This window comes from Schistocerca gregaria, chromosome 1, assembly GCF_023897955.1.
Source record: "Schistocerca gregaria isolate iqSchGreg1 chromosome 1, iqSchGreg1.2, whole genome shotgun sequence".
Lineage (NCBI taxonomy): Eukaryota > Metazoa > Arthropoda > Insecta > Orthoptera > Acrididae > Schistocerca > Schistocerca gregaria.
The window spans coordinates 217256716-217274428 of record NC_064920.1 but is presented as its reverse complement, the minus strand read 5'-3'; the positions used below and the strand labels follow the sequence as shown (position 1 = coordinate 217274428).

At 37.1% G+C, this 17713-nt stretch overlaps 1 protein-coding gene across 2 annotated transcripts in view; it reads right to left on the bottom strand.

Annotated features, from left to right (window-relative positions):
• Nucleotides 1-17713, bottom strand: part of LOC126337228 (uncharacterized) — a 204113-nt gene that overhangs the window by 94170 nt on the left and 92230 nt on the right. For both annotated transcript variants that reach the window (XM_050001449.1, XM_050001450.1), the window contains 2 exons: nucleotides 8173-12437; nucleotides 952-1220 (listed from right to left, as the gene is read on the bottom strand). In XM_050001449.1, the coding sequence (XP_049857406.1) occupies nucleotides 952-1220; nucleotides 8173-12437 (4534 nt within the window). The remainder of the gene's footprint in view (nucleotides 1-951; nucleotides 1221-8172; nucleotides 12438-17713) is intronic.

Below are 17713 nucleotides of genomic sequence, written 5' to 3'. Positions count from 1 at the left end.
TTCTAGCTATAGAAAGGACATGAGCATGCACACGCAAACACACACACACACACACACACACACACACACACACACACACATCTGTCTCCCTACACAGTGCTCAGTCGACTGCCAGCTCTTAGATTGTGCTCAGTCAACTGAGTGCTTTTGCCTTTCGGTGAGTCATCTCCTTTACTCCTACATAATTCATAATCTCCAACCAAAACTCTGTACATAATTAAAACACTAAATATTACAATTCTCATATTGACAATTATTTTGCAAGCCTATAATAAAATGTAGTTCTACTAGGTTAAAAGATTTAATTTTTGGTTTCATGTCTGTAAAGAAACAAATGACATTTTTTAAAACTTCTGTCTTACTTAGTAAGTTCTTTCACACTGTTCGAACAACCACATTGTTCAAATTCTCCTGAATATGAAGCATACATGTAACAATTACTCCTGGGCATGAGGCTTATGTGAAACAAAGATTAATTACCTCCATACGAGGAAAGGCTTTTGCAACAGACTTTTTTCTTCAAAAATCTGCAGCCAATAGTAATTTGGCACCTTGAACCCAGGACATATTGTATATTAATGAGCACATATGAGCTACATGCACCCATGAACATGAAGAATCAGTTAGATCCAAAAGTTAAGATTATAGAAGCTGTTACTTTATAGATTGAAGCCAAATAAGAATAATGATTACTGCAATAATGGTATAGTTTTGAGAAGTATGGTCCAGACACTCTGCAGTCACACACTAGATTTTAGAAGAAAAATATACCACAATGCACCTGACGCAGTTACAGAACACCGAAGCAGAAACTTATTAACACAAAAATAATGAATTTATATTTATTTTCATCTCCTCTCAGAAATCTCCACTTATATGAAAGTCAGTTTGGGGCACTGAATAAATCACAACAACTAAATTAAAGTAATGAGAAGTACACAAGAAACTTACACAATGGGTGAAAGAATAGTCGCAGATCTTGGTGAAGCCTCCTGATAGATGATGACTTCTGCCTCTGAATCCACTTCACTTTCATCACTTGCAGTGCCATAAAAGTTGCAGCTGACTTCAAGTTTTGGTCTCTCAGTAGCTGCAAGCACTTCTGCCTCTGTAAGCCTCTGTAACCTTACCTCACACTGTCGAATTTGAGCCACTGCTCGCATTCTCCAGCTTTTGGAATTGATAGGAAGCTGATTTTTCTCCATATCTGCTGCCTCTTCCTGAATGAAAATTGTGCTTTTAGTTAGTATGAAGTGGAACATTTATTTCTAAGAATGGTGACTCCACCACTCATACAAACATTGTGTTCTACCATTGTGTATGCTACCACAGATCAGACTCTCTGGGGGTGTGGAACAACTCAAACAACATATTACTAAAGAGAACATGCTACAGTTATTTGTTTAAATGGCATCATTTTCCAATTATGATTGCAGTAGTAGTTGGTCATTGTTCTTTTACAATAATTTTCATTCTGATATTGGTAGACTTCATCTTTGTTGGAATATTATTAGTCACTAATTCATCAACATGTTACACTGTTTACTCATTAACCAAACATGCAGTATTTAACTCTGGTTTGACTGCTATGCAGATACACATGAGATTAGCCTCCCAGCTAGGGATTTCTATGCAGACACACATGAGATTAGCCTCCCAGCTAGAGATTAGCTACCTGGTACTGACATTATCCCTGTGTTTTAAAATTTCAGCTAGGTCAAGAAGTTTGTTCCCAATTATCAGGTCTAAATTCGTATCATCTCAAGAAAAGTGTAAGTTAGGGATTTGTTTGAATTTTAACTTCATCAGCCTTAACAGTACCTGCGGAGAGACGTTTTTCGCAAATCCTGTCAAGATCACATCTGTATTCAGCAATCTACTGGTGGAAGTAAAGCTGCAAGGATGGGGCGTGAGTCGTGCTTGGGTAGCTCAGATGGTAGAGCAATTGCCCGCGAAAGGCAAAGGTCCCAAGTTCGAGTCTCGGTTCGGCACACAGTTTTAATCTGCCAAGAAGTTTCTATCAGCGCACACTCCGCTGCAGAATGAAAATCACATTCTATCCACTGTTAGTAAACATCTTGTCATAATCAGTCATGTTGATTTGGACACAGCTACGCAGATGGAAACTATGAAATATACAACTGCTAATGCTCTTTTTGTAAATATTTATATTGATTATTGCCATTTGATTTGACACTTTTCCTTCACATTTTCAGGTGAGATATGACCAAACTCATTGCAACTGAACAGTCTCCTGCTGCTGATCTTGTGGTCTCAATCTACTGGCACCACTACTGAAACACTTCTTATTTAGAACCCAAGCTCCACTGTTGGTGCTTGGTTTAGTTGAGCCTTTAGCATCTTTGTTCCTAGTGTTCCTGAAATTTTAAATTACTGTAAGTTTTATGATTTATTTTTAGCAATAACTTAACAGCACTTTACTAATGCCTCATTTCCTTGAACTATATCACATTTCATGCATCCCTCTTAATTTTTGTGCCTGAATTGTCAATTACCCCATCAGTTACATACCAGAGGACCAAACTGTTATTAATATCACCACAGCTGTAAATATCTTTTTTCACAAGAAAACTCTCTTGAAGAGAAACTTATGGTGTTTTCTTTAACGGAAGCGGTAGTCTGTGCTCTTTCAGAGCAGTGGTCTCAATGCTGAATTCTTCTTGCAAAGCTGTTTTTAGTACAGCCCACACATGTAATACGCCGAATAAAAAACTGATCTGAGTTTTTTCCTCCATCCTTTCTCTGTGTAAGTAATAGAATCGTAACAGATTCCAACCATTTAAAATGCAGTCTCTTTGAAATCTAAGATCTATTTTTTAAGTGAGTCTTTCATTGCAACTAAATAATTAAAGAGTTTCATCAATGTCACAGAATGATATTAAAAATATGTGCTGAACATGTGGATGTGGAGAGAACTGTGCTTCACTTTTATTGGTGGCTTCTGAAATCATTGTCCTTTTGGATATCATCATCATCATCATCATCATCATTCAAACATACGTCATCAATTTTCAGTACAAATTTTTCTGTGTTTGATAAATAACAACAAATTTCTTTTTTTGTCCTACAATCTACATCTACACACAATAATTGTGGACTGCTTCCACTTTCGACTTTAAAAATGACTTCTTGACTTTACGTTTACCGGCTTTTCATTTCAAAGCAAACCCAGAAAATTCTCTGGAATTTTGCCTATTTTTCTTTCTTTCATTTGGAAATATACCACACAATAACTTATGTAAAGATTTAATGGCTTTAACTAGTGCAGAGATTATATTTTTATTGAATCTTTAGATTCCATTTAATGTTGCTTTCTCTCTGTTTTTTTACTCAAATCAGTAATAATATTCACTTTTTTCATTCTAAATAGTGGAATCAAATGTTTTATGACTTCTCAAAAGTAATGGGAAATTAAATTCATCGTTGCAAGTTCTTGGTGTTCCACGTTCAAACTTGTTTCATCTAATACAATTTTTTTTTCTTTTAATCAGTTATTCCGTCTTCTTTCAAAAGATATGGATTGCCATCTCCTTGTGTTGTTTTGCTACTGCTAATCACTATCAAAATGTGAATCCTCATCACAGATCTAAAACCCACACCATTACCTGTCGCTGCAGACAAAACGGCAGTCACGAAAATTTCTTGTACACTTCAGAGAGCTAACAACTGCTTCATAAAATTGTTCAGTTGAACATGACAGAGACCCAAAAAGGGTTCCAAATTTCATACAAATTATTTATTTGTTACCAAGGCTACAGCATATATTCATAAAATGAAGCCAAGCAAACAACAGAACACTGGAAACTGTGAGTGGAGAAACATACAAAAATTAACATCTCTTGGACACACTAAATATGTCCCATGTGGAAATGAATAAACATTTGCATGTCACAAGATGAGGGCACAAGAAGTAAATTATGATTTTGATAATAAATTACCTGTACAATGACAGCTGAGTATGAAATTAATAACATCCCTGGTTGGTATACTTACCAGAGCCGCCCGCACCCATTGAAAAACATTTTTGAGATACATATAAATGACTTGCAATAAAATATCTAAATAAACTTCACCAAAAAAGTTAAAATTTAACACAAACAACACATGTTCCAAAAGTCCAGGCACCCCACAGTTCAAGCAGTGAAATGGTCCACAACTGTCAATTTTAACTTTATCAAAGAATGACCAAATAAATGTATTTTATAATGTTTTATGAGCAATGTTTCATGTTAAACATATACATAAATTAAAACCTTCTCTTCATATTTGCAGGTGCTTTAGCTGTATTTACATGTACCTATACATCACTGGAATCACAATGTTTGCATACAGGATAACATACAAATGATGCTGATTAAATATAAATGAAAGACAGTCTTAACTAATACAGGTTAGATTCAATGTTGAAAATTCAGAACATGGAATACAGTATAAGTAATGGAGTGACACACATTTCCTTTGAGCATTGTGCAGGTGATGCATACATGATGAAGGAATTAATACCAGATTCTTAAATTTGATAAATGTCAGATACCTCCATGGCAATGAATGACAGAAGAAGCAGTCTAAAAGAGACATATTCTTCCCCAATAGAACTAATTCATTTGTTAACTCTTTGACTGCTATGGAAGTATGCTGTATGTTTTCCTTTGTATTGTGGATGTCTAAATGTGTGCTGCTCTGTGGATGTCTAAATGCGTGTACTCTCTCTTACCCACAGCTTGCAGTTAGCTCAACCACTAAGTTACACAAATGCATACACACACGGTTCTATTCAGGAAGCTGTGACCTGTGAACATCTCTAAATTATTGTTATTTGTGGATTCTTCCATCACTTCTTGATAGAACAATTCCATAATGAAGGTTGAATAACACTTAGGTCATTTTTGGTTTGACTGATTTTTATTTGTATGAACTAGTTTTCGGCTTATTAGGCCATCTTCAGATAACTACTGGCTATTGTTTACAAGGGGCCTGTGTTCTTACGAACCAAACATTCTGGACTAAGATACAAAACACTTACATACGATCTTTATTTGTGATATTGTCTTTGGAATTGCCACACAGGTCTTTTGACTTTTCTCTGTAAAACTGTTCTTTAACGTAATAAATCGCATTTTATGGTTTGTCAGTTCCATGTATGACAACAATTAGAATTATTTATAATACATATTATTACAATATTGCAATTTTTTGGTATTTGTCATGAACAGTTGCACTGGACACTAATTGTTGGTTGTACAACAGCAATGTTTTCTTTGGGGTTGTTATTAGAAAAACCGTGCATTAATATATACCAAATATTACATTGTTACAATTTAGTTACAGTTAAGAATGTAAACACATAAGGGATATTAAATTATATTGGTGTGTGATTTTGTTTACTATTGGGACACTTTATGGTTATTAGCAGGTTTACTTTATTGTGTAAAGTTTAAGAGTGGTTATGTGCTCAGTTGCAATTGGTCATTTAGAAACAGCTGGGGATTTAGGGCTACATGTTTGTTAGTTTCAAGTGCTTCTAGTAGGCTGAATTTTCTGCTTTTGTTGGCTATATGTAGCACTTCTGTGTGTGTTAGATATTTGTGTCCTCCTTTGAGCTGTGATCACGTTCAGCCAGCCTTGTTGATATGGCCCAGCCTGTTTGACCAATTTACAGTTTATTGCAGCCAGTGCAGGTTATTTTGTAGACCCCACTGTTGCTTGTTTATCTGTTTTGTCCTTGCTGTTAAATAGGAGATTAGCTGTAATGCATTTAAGCAAAATATCTTTGCTTGGTAGTGACAATTGTTGACGTTTGCCTTTGATGTCTCCAGATTGTACTTTTGATTTCTCTTCATGTTGCTGGCAAATTTTCCATATTGGCATTAAAGTAGTATTCTCTTTGTTGTCCTGTTCAACTTAAGTGGAGAACATTCCAGTTTTCTAAGAAAATGGCATGTACCTACACTGTGGGAGAAATCCTAGAGATATCAAGAATGAAAATGACACTGATATTCTGTTATCAAAAATTGTAATGATTTTTCTACAGATCATGAAGTAACAGTTCTGAACCATGTACCACACAAGGTATAATATATCATTCCATTTCCCCTCAAACAGATGTAGTTAACCTGAAGACCAGTCGAATAGTTAGATTCTGGAAAATATAAAAAGAGCTGGTGAAACTCTAGGTTACAAATATACTTCAGCATCATGTTTAACTGAGAAAAAGAAAAAGTGATTTTGTCCATTTGCAGAAGCGTTTGATGATTTCGCTTCAGTACACAATGGCAATGAAATAATGGTCATCTTTCATGAAGTTTCTAATATGATACCTGATGAGATGTACAGCAAATGATATCAGTCAATTCTATTTATTCACAAAGGCAATTATGAAAGAATCAGTGAATTCTCGGATGTTAAAGTACAAAGATAAGGGATTTGACAAACTTTATTGCTTCATCTCATTGAGTAGAAGGAATTATACTTCAAAGTAATGATACATCCAATCCAATAAAAAGCAAGAAGTTGTTATGACCAGTAAATGTATTGTTGTTGAGCAGATACAAGATTCTCTTGAGTGACCTCTCACACAATTTCTCTACTCTCACCTACAGTTGCAAAAGGAATTCTAGATAATAGGCAAAGATGTCTATAGTCAAATGTATTTAACTGTATCAGAAAGAAAATTCATTCAAGGAAACTACACAACTGCAAGCCAGTACTTACTGCTCAGGAAATAAAATTTAACAACCTCTGATAGGCACATGTAAAAAGACACAACACTATCTTAGCCTTCAGAACTAATAATTCCTTCCTCGAGGAGAAGATTGGGATACACCGAGGAAGGATAGGTCACGATGACAGGACCCACCTATTATCCTCACTACAATAGTGTCATATATTTTTATTTGTTCCCACTGGGAGTACTAAAATTTAACAACCTGAACAGTAACTATTGGCTAGAAATTCTGTCATGTAGTATTATCGTTCTCTCTGTCATTATGTTTTGCCACTTTATGTGTCGTGTTTCCTGAAGCAGAGATTGATGATAAGTGTGGCATTTGTCTAACCAAGTGATGGAAGAGGTCTAAAAACCATACTCAGGCTTGTCAGCACACCAGACCAAGAGTCATTAATCTGGCCAGAAAGTTCGATCTAGGTCTGGCTCATTTCCCCATCTCGTAGGCCAACATACTGTGCAATAAGCTACACAGACATGCCTGTATTTCTTTGTAGACTATTATTGGCATTTCCCTGTTCCGTTTTTATAGTAGCTTATGTGTTATACAATTTAATAATGTAGGATGAAATAGATTGCTGCTTACTATAAAGATGAAAAGTTAAGTTGCAAACAGACACAATTAAAAGATACTTACACATAAGCTTTCGGCTACAGCCTTCGTCAGAGAAAGAGAAACACACATCATTCATTCACACAAGCAAGCACACCTCACACAGACATGCACACAGGCATTCTGGCCCGAGCTGCCTGATTTGGCAGTCATGTGTGTGTAAAGTGCACTTGCTTGTGTGAATGAATGGTAAAAGTTTCTCTTTTTCTGATGAAGACTGTGGCCGAAAGCTTAAATGTAACTGTTTTTAATTGTGCTCATCTGCAGCTTAACATGTCATCTTTACAGTAAGCAGCATTCTATTTTCAATTAATACATAATTTTTGTACGATTCTTCACTTTTGTTATGTATTATGATTTTTCATTTGTTCCATTAGGGGAGGTTGTGTATACAGGGTCAAACAGAAAAGGCTATTCCTCCGACGTGTTTTCACTTATGATCCTCACGGTCAAGTAATCACCAAAAACTGCACCCACTTGTCTTCACTGGCAGTTCAAAAATAAAACAGGATTCGACAGACACAAGCAGCACAACTTCAAAAGAAATTTTGCTATTCAATTATAATATTTTTTTTAAAAATATTATGTGTTCTAGAAATCACTGTCTGCCAACAACATACTTCTCAGTCATATGGCGGTAATCTGTGCACCATCAAAGCTCAATATAGCAATATTAAACCATCTGTCTGTTACCAACAATTAAGGAGAAAACACCTGATACAGAAAATCTAAAGTAGAAAATACAAACACCGTTGAAGGGGCAAAGTCTAAGCTTATTTATTGATATTTTAGATGTAAATATCAAGTTACCAACCTTCTCTTTCTGTACAGTGCCCACAGACGACACATCAGCTGCAACTGCACCTGCTGTCATTTGATCGGGTCCTTTATTATGTGGACTAGAAGTCTCTGGTTGTACTGCAACCTTCTCATCATCTTGTGAGATGAGTACTACTAAATCCGGTACAAATGCTGTACGAAAGCTCACTTTTTTCCGACCTTTTCTTCTGTTAAATGTCACAGGCCGCTTCCTTGCAATTTGATTACTATTGCTTGGAAGTGAGACTGTATCAGTTTCAAAAGACAATTCAGCCGAACTTTCTCTCTCTGTTTTAAGTGATGCTAAATTTTTTTCAGTATCAGAATTGTGCTGTTTAGTCTCTGAATTTGTGGACCTCCCTCTAGATTTTAATTGTGCCTCTGCTTTCTTTGCTGAAGATACATTTTTAGGCAAAGGTAGTTTTCTTTTGGTTTCTGGAAGAACATCATAGTTTTCATTATCATCACTGCTAGTTCTAAATTCAACAGGATTAGACATTTCAGTTTTGACAGTTGGTGTTGAATATTTATCAGTATCAGGATTCTGCTGTTTAGACTCTGACTCTGTGGATCTCCCTCTAGATTTTAAGTGTACCTCTGCTTTCTTTGCTGAAGATATATTTTTAGGTGAAGGTAATTTTCTTTTGGATTCTTGGGGAACATCACACTTTACAATATCATCAATGCTAGTTGCTAGGTCAACACAGTTTGATCTCTCAGCTGTGACTGTTAATGGTGAACTTTTTTCAGTATCAGGTTTCTGTTGCATAACCTCTGAATCTGTTGATTTTGCTGTAGATTCTAAGTGTATCTCTGTGTTCTTTGTAGAAGATACATTTTTAGGTGAAGAAAATTTTCTTTTGACCTCTTGGAGATCATCATCACATTTTTTATTATCACCACTACTGGTTCCAAATTCAACAGAATTAGACTTCTCAGCTGCGACTGTTAGCGTAGATTTTTTTTCAGCTACAGGTTTATGAAATTTATTCTCCAAATCTGTAGATCTTGCTCTGGATTTTGTGTGTGTCTCTGTCTTTTTTGTGGAAGATACATTTTTAGGCGTAGGTTGTTTTCTTCTGGTTTCTTGGAGAACATCACGCACTTCACTGTCAACAATACTATTCGCTTCACTAACTTCTCTAACTGCAACTGCTGATACAAACCCAGAATCATTCTCTATATTCTCTGCATTTACATCAGAATTGCAGTGTTGTGATAATCGGTGGACTCCTTTAGATTTTCTATTCTCCTTTGTCTTGCCAGATTCTGACGCATCTGAGTCTTCTTGTTTAGCAGAAACAGCAGTTGGCACAGTAGTAGAACTTCTGCCTCTCCGCCTCTTACTGCCCACAAGTGTTGTGGTGTCATCTGTGTTGGCCACAGCAGAATCTTCAGAAGACTCTTGACTCACTGATTCACTAAACAGACGCTTTCTTCTTGTACTCCTGTAGTTAGAAAACGTGTTTTCTGGCACATTTATTGCCAACTGACGTCTATTAGTCGTAGCTATGTTACTGTTGGCAGATTCTTGTTCATCTGTGTGCTTAAATGGCTGACCCTCATAACTTTTTTGTTCTGGGCTATCAACATTAGGGGGATCTGTCAAGGCTCCCTTCCCTGCCTCATTTGTATTACCTACACACATATCAGCATCAGTCTTTACTGCTGTCTTTAACTTCTTCGTGTTTGAAGATTTGGAAGAAATCACTGATTTTGTTCTCCCTCTCTTATTTACACATGGAGGAGTGACTGACCTTCCTACCTCCTCTGTTTTGTCAACTGATTCATCATTTTCTGATAATAATGTTCCTGGCGTATCTCCACCAATTTTGTTTTCTTTGGCCGTTCGAACTGATTCCCAGGCAGAGTCCTGTTTCAGTGCATTGTCTAAGATTGATTTCCTTCTTGTTTTCACGCTAGCCTCTGATACATCAACAAGTTTCACAACGGGTTCACGAGCCAATGATTTCTCTTTTGTGCCTATAATTTTATCATCATTTTGAAAGCCTGTGGCAGTTTCGTCCATAGACTCCTGGGATGAGATATGTCCTTTCTGTCTCTTTGATTTAGCTGTTCTACTTCTTTTAGGAACTGCGGATTCACACAGTATATCATTATCAACTTCCTTTGTAGCAACAGTATTTTCACAAACAGTTTCAAGAGATGCTTGATTGTTTGGTACATCCAGAGATGCTTCATGGTTTGGCGCATCCAAGCAGTTTGGAGTATCAGTTATTTTGATGTCAGTTTCCGTACATGAGCTTACATCCAGTGTATCTTCTTTTGACTGCACTGTATTGTTTTCTGCATGATTGGCAAAGGAATTAACTTCATCCCCTACAGAAGGTTTTGACTGAATAATGTTTTCTGAGGCAACTACTTCATAACTTTGTAGATTGGAGAGTGTCGCAGCTGATAACTGATGATCACCACTTTTATTTATGACTGGTGTATCTAAATGTATCTCAAGCCTTTCAACGTCACTAACAGTGTTGTAATTTTTTTCTGTGCAGCTCTCATTTGAATTCTGTTCTGTTCTCATTATTACTGTTTCCTCCCTATGAAGTACTGGTATGGTCTGTGATCCCAGAACGTCCTGTACATTTGGAACATCCATAACAGCACTTTCTAAAACAGGCATTGGGTTTGTATTATCTTCTGAAATTACATTCCTGGCTGCCAAAGCATTAGCAGCAAGGTGGGCTCGATATCTCTTCATTAGACGTTGACGTTTCTTCCTGGCCTTCTTTGATACCATACCACAATTTCCGTTGATTTTTAAGCTGTTGTCATCAGTTGCTGGTAAATTGTTTGTCAGCTGTGACCGAGAGGTAACAGAAACTCCCTGTAGGAGCTTATACAACTCTAATTTCCGTTGCATGAGTCGAGTTACTTCACTGTCTATCTCAAACATTTGTTGAAATATATTGTCTGATACAGAAGTGTTAAACTGTGCTGTGTTGCTAGTGCTAGGGTTTTCAATATGACTGCTCATACTCACTGGAAAGTCAGCATTAGTCTGCAAGCCAGTTGTGATCTTATTCACACATGCCAATGTACTAACTTGTTCCCTTGTTTGTGGCACAACTGTCTGTGTCATGGAATTATTTTCCTCCCATACAGACTGACTGGGCACTGCTTCTAAATTTCCATTAGCATCAATGTTTGAATGAAACTGTGAACAATGTGGTTGCATTGATTTATTGCAGTGCGCTTTAGGATTTGTTGCAGGTGATTTGGATCCAAATTGTAAATCTCTCAGATTTCTTAGAGAAGGGTTTCGCATTTGAATTTTTCTTTTGTGGAAGGGTTTTAGTTTATCAGATGGATAAGAAATTTTGCTATGAGACTGAAGCACATTACTACTGGCATGTGACAACACTTGATCATTTTGCCTTCCAGTATTCTCTTCAGGTTCCACATTGGTTCCATCAGAATGAACAGCACCACGTGAATTAGAGCCCATACCAAAATTGCGAGATTCTCCTAACACCGCCTGTTCCCTCTGCTCTGAGGGCAGGTGTGAAAGTCCAGTGTCAATAGAGTTTTGATTGGTCGCAGTGTTCTCATTTAAACTACCTAATGCACTCTGTTGTAAGTCACAGCTACTATAATCTACAATGCTATCAGTGTGAATATTATCTGAAGTCTTTGGCTGTGGCTTACAACTACTATTACCTGAACTACTTGAATGCGTAAGATAAGTTCTCACAGTTTTAATCACATCAGTAGGAACATTGAACTTATTCTGCAACATTTGGAGTAATGTGTGAGGTTCCACTGTTTCAGAATCCTCAGTCTGAGTTCCTGAGTCCACAGGAGATTCGTTAGTTTTATATTCCTTTCTTGCTGCAAGAGTGCGGATACGACACATTCGATCGGCAGAGTTATTAGTACTAAGTTGATTTTCCACACTGGAGACAGTGTCACCACTGTCTTTGCCTACAACACTGTCACTGGTAGCATTCGTTACAAAATTTGGTGCATCTATCTGCTTGCTCAGCATAGCATCACATGGTTCTTTTTCAGTAATACCTGTCATGCCATCACATAATGTAACATTCAAATTTTCTCCAGTCAGCAATGCTTCTTCAGTACTCGTATCATTTGCTGGTATTCGGACGATTTGCACATCCTCTGGAGAATTCTTTACAGCTGAGTCTGTACCACTGTCGACTACTGTAGATGCAGCATCATTCGTCAAATCTCTGGTCATCGTATGAGGTGTTTCCTGCAAATGTTCGGATGCTTGTAGAGCTGAAACACGTGAAAGAAATGATCAGACAATGACTGACAATACAAATATTCTTCAGGGTTACTCTAAAAATAAGTAATAGAAAAACCAGTAGAACAGAAATACAAACAACTGCAACACATCAGAAAATTTTTGAGAGATAGAAATTGACAACTATACAAATTAATTAAAATACACTCGAAATGGAGGACTATAACTATTACACCACTACAACACAGTTAGAGAAGTCAAAAAGCTGAATCATGTTAATCTATATCTCAATTTACACACATAAGACTCGTAACATCAACTGTGAGGTGCATGGCAGAGGGTACGTCCCACTGTACCATTTAGTAGGGTTTCTTCCCATTCTATTCAGATATGGTGCACGGGAAGAATGACTGTTTGAAAGTCTTGTGTGTGTAGTAATTATTCTAATGTTATTCTCAAGATCCATATGTGAGCGATACATAGGTGATTGTAGTATATTCCTAGATTCATCATTCATCAAGTCAGTTCTTGAAACTTTGTTAACAGACTTTCTAAGGATAGTTTACACCTATCTTCATCAGTCTTCCTGTTCAGTTCCTTCAGTATTTCTGTGACACTCTCCCATGGATCAAACAAACCTGTGACCACCACTGCCCTTCCTGTATACGTTCAATATACCCTGTTAGCTCTGTCTGGTATGGATCCCACACATTTGGGCAATATTATGCAACTGACTACATTGCATGAGTGATCTGTAGGCAGTGTCCTTTGTCGACTGACATTCCTTGCCCTGTACACTGAGTGAATGGCAGCAGATGTCTATTTCATCTACAGACACAGCATGGCAAAAGTAACTCCCTTTGTCTTTCCATAAAAGGAATAATTTCCTAATTTTATAATGTGTGACACCTATCACAAACTATAAGCAAAGTCCTCTTAACAATACAAGTGGCTTAATCTGTCTCACTTTTGAGCATGCTGACTAGGTGTGTGACACTACCACTATCTGATCCACCACACCTGTTACAAATCATGTAAGTCCTCTCCAAAATTACTGAACTTCTTCTGATAGTCAGATGCTAGGCTCCCAAGAATGTGTTGCGTAAATGTCATGTCAGCAATATTATTGTATATGTAAGTTTTTTTTTTTTTTTTTTTCACTGCAACCTGATGTTTTGACTTTTCTTGTTGTGTGATTCAAACGAGCATTATATCTAAATTGCTTCAACAAATATCCCAAGAAAATTGAGTTATGAATTGGAGTAAAGCAATATCTAAGTTTTCAATCACATATTTACAGATTGTCATATCTTGCTGTCATGATACAACTGCTGCAACCTTCCCATCAGTCCAATTAAGGATACTGTGAATAGCACCAGCTCTATCATACATTACGATCACTGCTGATAATGTTATCTTGTCTTAAATGCAGCCATTATTGCATGCAAATAACCAGTATACAACACACAAGGAAATTGATTAAAACACTAAGCTTCATAGTGTTGTTTATTCATGAATTAGCATCACTGCATCATGATAACGCAGGATTTGAGATTGTACACGAAATACCATTCGCAAACAGCGTGTTTCTGTACTGAATGTGCTTCCGAAGACTCAATTTTGATCCACCATATGAAAGAATAAAATGATCAGAGAATTAAGAATGTCATTTTAAATAAAATTTAGGTTCACACAGTGTTTTCATTAAGAGGAGTTGACAGGTGAGCCCTATACCGCTTCTTCTGGAACAACAACTCTTTACTGACAAGTAAGAGTTCTCAGTAGCCACTGCCAGCTGTGGCTCATCCAGGGATATGCCAACAGAGACCGAGGAGGGAATGATGTTTTTCAAGAGGCTGTGAATCTCAACTGTATATTGTACTGATTTCAGAGTTCACTCAATGTAGTCTCATTTTTAAGTCTCAAGATTGATGGATATTTGAGACAGAATTTATTGAAACTGACATTTGTTTTGGAAAGATAGTTTAGTATCCCCACCAGCAGATATTGAAATATACGTATGTGAGCTGGCATTGGGTATCACACAGGAATAGTGCAAAATGCTCTCTTGTAACTGGACACTTGTGAGTTCTTTCTCTTTGCTATAGGTGTTGTCTTTCACATTTACAGAGACCCGAAACTCATTACACCACCTGGAAACTTCGTGTAAGTCTTCCTTAATTTCCCTTCCATACTAGACTCTCACATCATCCATCATTCGTTACTTATTATTTTACTGTACAATGCCTATGTTTAAAATTCGCATTATATAGTGTTACTTCAACATGCATGCACCACTTATGAAACACACACTGCTGATGAACCACAGCTGCTCTTTAAGTATTATGAACTTTTATTTGCAAATTGTGGACCCAAATTACCTTTAGCTGCACTATTTAGTAGTGACACATGAAAATTTTTGCTGGACTGGGACTCATATCCTGATTTTCCACTTACTGCGAGCTATCGCTTCAACAATTTTGGCTCCCTGTGTATGCCTCCTGGACCAACTCAAACCTCCATATGCCACACTTTTAAATGTCCCGTAATGCTCACTCACATTATGCCATTCCTGCAACATTCACTGTGATAATCATTTTAGCTCTTCAAAGCATATCACATACCTATTATTTTATTGTACAGCATATTGTGTTTTCATTCACAACTTGTGGATAAAATTTTGCAATGTTTAAAGAGCAGCTGTGAGTCGTCAGCTGTGTTGGTATTATAAACACAGATGTTGTCCAATAAAATAATAAGTATTACAAGCTTATGAGTTAAAAATAACCATCACAACTATTTTTTTTCCCTGTTGTAGAATCACGTAATGTGTGTACGAGCATCAGGAGGTGTAAACAAGTGTGGCATATGGAGGTTTGAGTCAGTAAAGGAGGCATACATGGATAGGTGAAGCAGTTAAGGTAGCCCACTTATGATAAGCAGAAAATCCGGATTTAAATCCTGGTGCAGCACAAATTTCCATGTGTCACTACTAACTGTACAGCTGAAATCCATTTGAATTTGCAATTTGCAGATAAAATTTCATAATATTATTTGTTACTGTCTTGTAGGTCGCTTCCATCCTAAGCCTTGTGTCATCCATCCTTTTTTACTGTCTTGTCCTAGCGTCTCGCCTAACAAAACCTCCACCCCAGTCCACGTGTCAAAATGCAATACAGACTGTGTGTGTGTGTGTGTGTGTGTGTGTGTGTGCGCGCGCGCGCGCTTTTTTTTTTACGTGTCAGCCTCCTTCACTCCTAAATAATTTACGATCTTTTTCAATTTGCTTATGGTAGTCGAACAATAGCACCATCAGCAAACAATTTTGTAGTAGTGCTCATCTACATCTACACTCACCAAAACACTTTACAGTGTCTGGCACAGAGTATTTCAGGTACCACTATCACTCTCTCCCTTTCCTGTTCCATTTTCGAAAGGTACGTGGTAAGAACGACGGCGGCAAATCTTTGTATGAGCTCTAATTTCTCTGTTATCTTGTCATGTCCCTTTAATACGTAATATGTTGTAGTCTCTTCTTTGAACTTATGCCCTCAGCATTCCAACAGCAAATCTCTTCATTATGTGCAACATATCTCTTGTAGCAGCTGCCAAGCAATTCATTGAGAATATCTGTTATGGTCTCACACTTACTAAATGATCCCATGATCTGCCTTTCATTGGATGTTATTTACCTCTCCTTTTGATCCAACCTAAAGGGCCATACTGATGAGCAACACTCAAGAATCAGTGTTACCAGTGTTTTGTAAGCCATTTCTTTCATGGACATATTACATTTCCTTAAGATCCTGCCAACAAATCTCACCCACAATTAGTTTTAAGCAGTTATTCTACTTTATGCCACTCCAGGCAGTTACTTTTGGCTGTTTAGAGTTGTATCTGTTTCCAGGGATTTATCACCAATAGCATAATTAAACAGTAACATACCTCCTCATCTATTTACAAGCAATATGTTACGTTCATTTATGTCCTAGGACAACTGCCAGTCCCTGCACTAAACATCAATCCTCCACAGGTTTTCCTGCAATTTGCTCGTTTGCAGACAACACCTTTGTTTGCAAGCAGCCTAGTGGAGCTTCCAACGCTATCCACTAGATTACTTACAATGTACACAGTATAGAGATAAGAACATATCCATGTGGTACTTCCAAATATCCTTTACGTCTGTTAGTTTCATCCTGTGAAGAACAATTTGTTAAGAAATATGTGGCAAAATCAAGTTTTTGTATGTCCATCATTTTGATAAGAGGTCTTGGGGATGATGGCCATTTCCTATTGTAAGAAAATTGAGTGCCTTCGGCCATCCTCATGATTTTATTTATTTTGTATCTGCCAGTTTCGGCACTTCAATGGGCCATCTTCAGGCTGTAGCTGAAGCTGATGGGGTTGACACGATCACTATATATTCCGCATCACTGGCCAACATAACTGGTTTCACAGACTATCTGAACACTTTGGTGTTAGCGCTCCAATCACCAACTGACAACTGAGTTGGTTATTGATGGTTGGAGTGCTGACACCAAAGTGTTCAGATAGTCTGCGAAACCAGCTACGTTGGCTGCTGTTGTGGTATATATAGGGATCGTGTCAACCCCTTCAGAATCAACTACAACCTGAAGATGGCACACTGAAGTGCCGAAACTGGTAGCTAAAAAACAAATAAAATTATAAGGATGGCTGTAGACGTTTCATTTTCTCAAAATATCTGGTAAAAAGTCCTGTCACACACCTGGTTTATCACTCTGTAAGTTCATTCATTGCCCACTAAATGACAGTTACAAATTGTACCAAATGGTTTCAGTAAACTGGAGGCCACTTGTCAGTCTAGGTACTTGTGTCCATGGTGCTCTGAATTTCATGGACAAACACAGCAAGCTGAGTGTTACAAATTTTTTGTTTATGCAATGCACACTAACTTTTACAGAGATGATTTCTGTTCTCAAAAAACATCATAATGTGTGAGTATAAAACATGTTTTATAATTGTACAACACATTGACGTAAGTGACAAAAGATTATAATTAGGAGCACATGCCTAAAACACATCTTAAAAATGTAAACACTCGGCTTTTGACTTATAATAAAGCGGTGCTAGAAGGGGAACAAGGTGTTTCACATAATCTCTTTCAGAGCCTTTAAGTAATTTTGAGTCACTTATTTCAATATCCCACATTTCAGGATTGATACAATGTTTGAAAGGAGGAAGCATATTATTTTCCACATGGAAACAATTTTGAAGGTCTGAATTAAGTATTTTTGTCTTCTCTCCATTATTTGCCGTTTTAGTACCA